This window comes from Protobothrops mucrosquamatus, unplaced genomic scaffold (assembly GCF_001527695.2).
Source record: "Protobothrops mucrosquamatus isolate PMUCROS unplaced genomic scaffold, P.Mucros_1.0 scaffold26, whole genome shotgun sequence".
Taxonomy (NCBI): domain Eukaryota; kingdom Metazoa; phylum Chordata; class Lepidosauria; order Squamata; family Viperidae; genus Protobothrops; species Protobothrops mucrosquamatus.
The window spans coordinates 196,248-205,408 of NW_015386411.1; the positions used below are offsets into that span (position 1 = coordinate 196,248).

General features: G+C 35.7%; 1 protein-coding gene across 1 annotated transcript in view; it reads right to left on the reverse strand.

Moving 5' to 3' along the window:
• Positions 1 to 7,142: 7,142 nt before the first annotated feature.
• The window catches only part of CUNH12orf50 (chromosome unknown C12orf50 homolog), a 26,181-nt gene continuing 24,162 nt past the window's right edge, over positions 7,143 to 9,161 (reverse strand). The window contains exons 12-13 of the mRNA XM_029283143.1: positions 7,782 to 7,871; positions 7,143 to 7,302 (exon numbers count right to left, since the gene is read on the reverse strand). Coding sequence (XP_029138976.1) covers positions 7,277 to 7,302; positions 7,782 to 7,871 — 116 coding nt within the window. The 3' untranslated portion in view covers positions 7,143 to 7,276. The remainder of the gene's footprint in view (positions 7,303 to 7,781; positions 7,872 to 9,161) is intronic.

Here is a 9,161-nt window from a genome sequence, read left to right on the forward strand (position 1 = left end):
ATCTGTTATGCTTTATTTCTCTGTTTCAACTTCTGCTAGACTGCTCTGAAAGATTGAGCCTTTGTTGCTGTTATTTCTTTCTTTAGTTCATTGGTACAACAATGAAATGTCCTTCCTCCCTCCCTCCCTCCTTCCTTTCTTCCATGAGGTGCATTTGTAGCTGTCTTTCTATTGTTCTTTTTACTGGGCACAATTGACATCAGAGCTGCTGTTTCCCTCTAGTGATAAAAAGGACTGTAAAATTGTTGTGATTGTAGTTTGGGTTTTTTCCCCCCTTCATCAGTCCTCAGAAAGTATATCCACAGAAAGAAAAGCAATTGGTGCTTGCTTTCTTGTCATGGATGGGAGGAGAAAATAAGCAAGGGAATTATAACTTGGGAGGGGCAGTTCAAATTTAACTATATGTGCTCCTGTTTCATCCAAAGTATGTCACAATATGTTGTTGAAGCAGTAAATAAAACATATCTGGCTTCATGTAGATCCTTTGTAGTTTCTACAGTAGTTCTGACATTTCATTCTATCTGAATTATTCCACTATGGAATTAAATGTTGACTAACATGATTTTATGCCTATGTATATGACTTGAAAGGATTTTTTTTGAGAAAAGCACAACAGAAATAACACATGTACCGTATTTACTGAATCTGAATTTTTGTGTATTATGAGTTGTATTACTATAACAGAAATATAATATTATGCAAACATAATGTGCACTTTAGTTAACAAAAATTGTCCATTACTTCACTGTAAAGGAACTGGGGTTACACATTTGAGTCATTTCAAGTGGTTTCATCACACAGTCTTGTGCCTGATCTGACACTGAAGTTAACTGCAACCTTGTTGAAGGAATGAATGTAAAACATTTAAATTTAATAAATAAATAAATAAATGGGAGAATGTCTATAGTCTTTTCAAAAATTCCCCTCATGACTTTATTAAAAAAACACTGAAAGTTTTATTAAACAGCTTTTTTCAGCAGCTTCAATTTATTGCTGTCATTATACCACTAAACGTGATGCCAACTGAGGAATCAAATTATCCCTTCCTTTTCTCTTCAGAAAGATCAAGAGATAGAAGATACATAGATCAAGAGACAGAAGATACATCAAGAAATGGAGGAAGGACTGAAAATCCAAACTGTGTAAGTAAAGTCTATTTGCATAATCTTAATTTAGTAATTTGTCTGGACTATACAACTCCCTTATGTTTTTGGATAAACTGTGTACTGTAGGTAGACCTTGCTTCATAACTGCCCTGGTTAATGACCATTCAAAGTTGCAAAGGCACTGAAAAGGTAATTTTACAACTGGTCCTCACACTTATGACTATCACAGTATTCGCATGGTCAGGTAATCAAGATTCAGGTGCTTCACAACCAACAGGCATTTTTAACCATTCTGTGGTCACATGATTACTTCTCAACTGACTTCTGACAAGCAGCAGTAACACTGCCCACCATCATCATCACACACGATGTCTCACTTAACAATTTAAGGTGATTCCCTTAATGACTGCAGTGGAAGTGAGAATGTAAATCTGTCAGTTTCACTTGATACTTTATGTCTTCCTTGACACTTTGCAACAGAGTTCCCTGTCTCAGTTTTGGTCATAGAAAGACTACCTGTAATTTTAAAATATTTTACTAATGGCAGCAACAAAAAACAGGATAAAAAAAATCAAGCATTTCAAAACATTATTAATATTTGTTATATTCCTGGAAGGAACCATCTGGAATCAAGACACACATTCATAAAGGTATAAGTGAAGGCAGGAAAAGCAAATTTTATTTGATTTATATTAATTAAAATTACATTTAGATGTCACTATTACTGTCAGCCACATATTTTGGATTTTGGAGTCCTAGTGGACAATCACTTAAATATGAGCCAGCAGTGTACTGCAGCTGCCAAAAAAGCCAACACAGTGCTAGGCTGCATTAACAGAGGGATAGAATCAAGATCACATGAAGTATTAATATCACTTTACAATGCCTTGAGCCACACTTGGAATACTGCATCCAGTTTTGGTCACCACGATGTAAAAAAGATGTTGAGACTCTAGAAAGAATACAAAGAGCAACAAAGATGGTTAGGGGACTGGAGGCTAAAACATATAAGGAACGGTTGCTGGAATTGGGTATGTCTAGTTCAGCGGTGTCAAACTGCCGGCCCATGGGTCAGATGCATCATCCGGAAGCCATGCCCACCCCATTGCCAGCAATGGCAAAACCGTCCCGATACATTGCATGACGTCACGTGACCCCACGAGTTTCACATGTCTGGTCTAGTTTAATGAAGAGAAGGACGAGGGGGGACATGATAGCAGTGTTCCAATATCTCAGGGGCTGCCACAAAGAAGGAGTCAAGCTATTCTCCAAAGCACCTGAAGGCAGGACAAGAAGCAACGGATGGAAACTAATCAAGGAGAGAAGCAACCTAGAACTAAGGAGAAATTTCCTGACAGTTAGAACATTTAACCAGTGGAACAACCTTCCTCCAGAAGCTGTGAATGCTCCAACACTGGAAGTTTTTAAGAAGAGACTGGACAGCCATTTGTCTGAAATGGTATAGGGTTTCCTGCCTGAGCAGGGGGTTAGACTAGATAACCCTCCAAGGTCCCTTCCAACATCATCATCATCATCATCATTATTATTATTAATTATATTTAACAGAGAAATTCACCAGGATTTGTCTTTTTGAGATATTTTCTCTTGCAAAGTTGCATTAGTCTGCCTTGAAGCAGTAAAATGGCACGTGGACTTGCATCACTAAGCTTCATGAATGTGGGGCTCTGTGTCTCATTGCTTTTATGTCAAGGGTTTCTTTGCCTGCACAGTGACCCTATTATTAGCCAGCATAGCAAAGTGATGTGGCTACTCTAATCTGCTAATTAGAAGTATTGTATTGGTTTGCAGTTTTAAGGGGCAATTTATTTATCCTGCCTTACTTTATAAGTAACACAAGGGGGTAAACATATCTAATATTATTTCCTCCTTCTATTTTCTCCACAACTACCCTGTGAGATGGTTGGGATGAGAGAAAGTGATTAGCCCATCATCCAGCCAGCTTCATTCCTAAATAGGAACTAGAACTCATATTCTCTTGGTTTCTAGCTTGGTGACTTAAGCACTAGACCAAGTTGACTCCCTTTATGCAACCTTAAGTATTTAACATTTAACATTTTTCTTCACCTGCTACATTAAAATTAAAAAGCAAAATACTGGAATGGTATTTATGATCCTAGCACTTCAGTTGTGCTTCTTGTAGTAAAGGAAGAACTGCAATTGAGTGCTAGGACACAGACTTTGTGGGGGGGGGGAAATAGGAATGATCTCTGGCTTCTTCAGAGAGGGAGGGAAACAATTCCTTTTTAAAACTATAGAAACAAGTGCAAGTATGAACTGATCATGAATGGGTTATCGGGCTACAATTTGCAGATACTGTATGTCTGAGAAAAAATGTTTCTTGAGTTGCTGTGAAAAATTATGTATATCAGAAGTTGGCAATCTGGTGTCCATCTAATATTATAGACAGCTACTTGCAGTCACTTCTCATAAAACATGTTTGATATCACCTGTCGTGGACCACATTGACTGGGGCTGATGAAAATCAAAGTTAAGAACTAAAAGAAATCCCAGGTGTATCTTTGTGCTATTGTTCCAAAGGGAACTTGTGGCATATTCCAATATCTAATCTTATTGCTGGAAGAATTTTATAGATCAATTTCTTTTGTAGCCTTTCCATAATAACACAAGAATTTTAGCCTGAAACGTGATAATTTTGACTTTTTATAAAGGGACCTTCCAAAACTATTTTATTCTTTGACTTCCTCTAGAAAGTAAAACAAATCTGATTTATTTATTTATTCCCAAAAGCTATCATTCCAGGTGAGTCAGTTTTACTTCCATCTCCTATTTTTGAGCAACCTAGAGACATTTGGTTGGCGACTGTGAGAAACAAAATGGTGGACTAAGATAGGTCTTGGTCTGATCAGGCAGACAATTCCTATGTGCCTTGGTGCGCGTGTCCTCTACACATGCTCTTATGGCCTATTGATATTTTTTTTTACTCAGGATACATTTAAAATATAGATTCAGTGTTGATTTTAGCTAGTTTTGTTCACTAGAATACTTTTTTTTTTGCTGAATGTTAATGTTATTCATGCAGTTAAAAAGCATTAGCAACGTTGGTTGATTTGTTTGTTTTCAGAAGCCAGCAGCACCCTCACAGTATATATAAGCATAAACATTAGCAAAGAACAGCACATTTCTTTGGCAGGCAAAGTAAAAAAGAAAAAGTCAAATCTGCTGAGTGATGATGCTGGAATATAATTTCTTACAAATTAGACAATGAATTATTTTTTTAGTTATTTTTTTCTTATCAGACAAAGCATATTCTGGGCATAAAAGCTGCTGCAGCTGAATACAACTGATTATTATATGCTCAGTGATATTGTATCATTGATCATTATGAATGTTCTATGTCAAAGATGAACTGTCAGGTTACCTAGATAATTGTAATTAGTCTCATACACTTCTTATAAATTCTAAGGTAGCTATGGAGATGCTCCTGTGGCTCAGGAGAGGTGGAAACCATTGGATACATACTCCTTCGATGTTCCTTCTACAGAGCCCATCGGAAAAACCATATCCTCCCCATAATTGATAGATATCCTGGTTGTTCGGAAAGTATCTATCTCCAGTGGCTATTTAAGGATGAGCAGGCAGAGATCAGGGCACAGGTGGCCAGATTCTGTGCAGCAGCATTGGGGATTCGCCAGAAACATAAATAATCATTTTAGATCTTTTTAATAATCTTTTAAAATTTATTTTATTACATGCTTTATCCAGTTTTAGACTATACTCATTGTATTTTTAGTGTCAGGTCAGTATGATTAAGTTTTCTGAAGATAGCTTGTTTTTGATATACTGCCTGTAAAACTAGGCAGACCTTGGTCACCCATTGATTGCATCATTGATTGTGTTGTATTGCTATGTCCTCTTGTGATGGCTCTGTCTAGTTTTGTTTTATTTGGATGTTTGATTTATGTGTGGCCTTTGGCTGTAATAATAAAATTATATGGAAATGTGTAAAATGTGATATTTTTATGACAATGTTCAAAGAATATAAAAATAAACATAGAAAAAAGTAATAGATTAGCTGCTCCAAAATATTACATTACAAGTAAGTGCAAAGGAAGAGTGAGAACAAGATGAGTTCAATTTTTGTGGATATATGTTCTGCAAGTTTCAGTTTAGCCCATACAAGAAATCAAACTAATGTCTGCACACAAGCTTCACTATAGATGGCAATCTGACTTACTATTCTTTTACTATTGCTCAGGCTACTAGTATTTTTATACGTGGTACTATTGCTCTCTAATGGTTAATGATTTGTTAAAGTTTTAAAAAAATCATTCATTTAAATATATTATGCATTTTTTCACTTTGTTGGCATTTTCCAGAGGATGCCCCAGGTTTTTAGAAGGCTTATATTTCCAAAATGGCCCAAATTGCTTCATTCATAATTGATTTTAAAAGACAAAGCATTATATAATTTCTCCTTCAGAGAAATGTTATCTAGATAAGTAATGCCTATATTGGATCCTGTAGGTAGGGGAAAGTGCAGAGAAATCATAAAATGGCATGGGCAAAGCATTGATAATCAGCTGTAAGAGAGGTGATTGGAACCTGCAATTTGGTTACTATGGAGAAAGGAAGGTAGGCTAGATTTCCTTTCAGTTTCCAACCTGAGGACGTCAGAGTGAAGGGATGTTTCTGGAGGAACGCAAAGGACATATCTGATCAAACATGTGTACGGGATTCTATTAAGATTTACCTTGTGGCAATAAGAGTGGTAAATCAGCTGCAGGAAATATGATAGAAGATGGCAGAGATATAGTCCTGAATAAAACAGTGTCAGTGTGCTTAAGAGAGATCTGGTTAAAGAGATGACATCATCTCTCCCCACTCCTTCTGCCATGTTATTTCAGTGTTTCTCAAAATTTGTATCTCTGTTACTGGTATTGCATCAGTTGAAAGTGTTGCTTTATTTGGACACAAAGATAGTATTCTATCTTTTCTCGTATGCAGTTTTCCTCTATATGGATAGAATGTGTGCAGACGAATGTTATTAACTGCATGCTCAACCCTTGTCTCTCTAGTTTTCACCAATGTTTGATAAAATAAATTGTAGTAACTTTCTGGGGCTATTTAGAAGGATTTGATTTAATTTTCCCCTTGGTCTACCTGGGTAATTTCCTTAATTATCAGCTACAACTTGGTTCAAAGATGATTACTGCAGCAAGGAATGCTTTTGCACTTTTAAGGTTAGTATTCCAGCTGTATCCCTTTCTGGGTCCATGAGATTTGGTGACTGTAAGCCACATCTTGTTGTACCCATCTTACAACACGCTCTATATGTGATGCTTCACTTGAAAAATGTATGTTTGATGTAGAATCTGAATTCTCTATAATGTAATTAAGTTTATGGCTCCTGTACTTTAAAAAAATATATGAAGCAATCTTCTTGCTAAATCCAGATTTGATTAATCCCTGGATGGGGAAGTAATGTATACTATAATTAAGCATACAGGGCTGTTAAAGGAAGATGTGTTCTTCCAGAGAGTAATCGGCATATATAAATCTGCATATTTAATTCTGATCATGTCATCTTTGCATCACGGTGTTTTCAGTAGCTCCATTATGGTATTCCTCTCATTAGTACCATTGTCATTAAAATCATGCTAATCTCTATTTAAAAAGGCAAAATTTCCTAAACATCTTTTCCTGTGAGAGAACACATCCCACCTTTCTGGCAACCTTAAGCAGGGCACCCTTTCAAAAGTGATTAAGAAAGAGCCCAGTACTCTCTGCTATTCAACAAATTAGCTCAACTTTGTTCAGACTTTGACAAAAGCCTGGAAGATAAATGGCTTTATTGAAAAATAGAGGTGTGCTTGCTCTCACATGGGATTGAAAGCACTTATGAAGCATGCCTATACTTACTCCCAAACAGTAAAACTTTCAGTCCAGGTTAATAGTAAAATAATTGATTCAGAAATAGATGGCTTGCTTACATATTTTAATGTAAATGATTTGGCACATATACTTCCTGAATTTTAGAATGTTTTTGTCAACTTAGATCTCCAGTTGGATTTCATGATAACCAAATCATTTGAATTTGAATATTTTGTCCTCTTTTTATGGCAAACCATAGAAGAGCAATATAATATTTCTTTATTCCCTCTTTCTTCTCTTTAAAATTAACCTCCATTTTATCTACTTCCATTTCTTCTGGGCTCTGAAATGAAAACATATGAAAGTTTAAAAATGCAATAACATAAAATCTGAAAGTTATAGAGTCAAGGTGTTCTACAACAAACCATAGATCATGACATTAATAATATAATCTGGATTCCTAGCTGTTAGTACATCTTATATTAAAAAATGGGCCTTCACGAACATGAAGAAAGCAATTATTTGAAGCTGCCATATCTTAATGGACTTACTTCATCTATTACTTGCATTATCCACATTTACTTGTAAAGTAAGTACAGTAACTCTTCCTTAGTTAAGTTTTAATTATTAATTTATATAAAGAAGGACTGCAGACAAGGCTGATCTGTAGCTAGACTTTAGATAGCATTGTATTTCATGAATTTACCCCTTTTCCATTAGCAATAGGAAAAAAAATATTTTGATCTCTTAAAAATCTCTCTCCATATTCTTGATTGCTTTATTTTTAACACTTGCAGTATATTACTATCACCTTATAAATACCTGAATGCATTTTTTCAGGTTTAGTATATATTTTAGAATGCGGGCTTCTTTTTCTCCAGGCTGGTATATTATACGCTGAAGCACACCTCTCTTTAAAGAAAAAGAAAGAAAAGAAATAGTTTTAATTTTTCTCTTTTATAACTTTGACTCTGTCATTCTCCTTAAGCAAATGTAGCAGAATTGTTACCATAATATTTTCTGATATTACATAATAAAAAATCCTATTGAAAACTAGCTTTAATTCTATAAGAAAATGTATTCTCTATTTAACCTGAATTTGTGAACAAGATTTTTGAAGAAATCTTCTTGTGTATTTAATTCATTTATTTTAGTGCATTTTTGGTTAGATATATATTTTGCCTATTCTTCAGGAACCAAAAATGCACTAAAATAAATGAATTAAGTAGATGGGGAACTCCCTTCCTTTTATCTCTACAATGTGTGACATGGATTGAGTTGAGAGAGAGTGACTGGTCCAAACTCCAAACCTACATTAATTGGTTTCTGTCTCAGGGTTACAAATCTGAGCTGGAAACATCAGGATAATATCTAGATGGCAGCAAAGACATGGTGAACATTTTAAGCTTTAAACTTCTAGTAGTAATTTGGATTTTGTAGCACAAATCATTTTTTAAAATACTTTTTTTATGTTACAAAGATATACATGAAATATTTTAAAAATAGAAAACATGTGAATACAATTTAAACAATTCAAACGAGAATGTACATTTACAAGGAAATGGAACTATTCCAGATTTCTTTATATTATTCAAAGCTATTTTTATGAAATGTTTAAACTGGTGATGATATAAGATGGCTGGTTTAGCTTCTGTAAAAAACTATTGAAATCTACTGAAAATGAAAGGCTGCTATGGCATCCAGATCAAACAGAGAACATAAAAGCTTTACTGAACATGTTGATAACTAGCTGTTTTATGCAATTTATATTCTTTTTGTAGTCTTACAAAAATCATGAAAGTTTCATTAATAATTAAGAGTAACACGACTTCCGGTGGTGACAGCTGGCATCGCATGGCGGCTTTTTTAGCCGCCCGTCCGGGAACGTGTCAAAGCTTGAAGAGACAGCGTCTGCCAGCTGTCTCTCGGCTAGGAACCTCGTCCCTCGGGCAAAGAGGGGGAGGTGAGTGTGTCCGGATAGGGCTAGAGCTTCCTTTCGCCCCGGTTTTGTCTTAATCCGGGGTGAAAGATGCTAGCTCGCCCGGAGTCTGGACAATCTCCGCGCCCCGAGACGCCTTCGCTCCTTGCTTGTGGAGCGAAGCCAGATGCAGCTCCCACCTCTGCGATCGAAGGTATTTGATTTAAAATTATAAGCAGACAGAACTGAACAGGAGACTGGAATTTTAATGGATTTATTGGGAC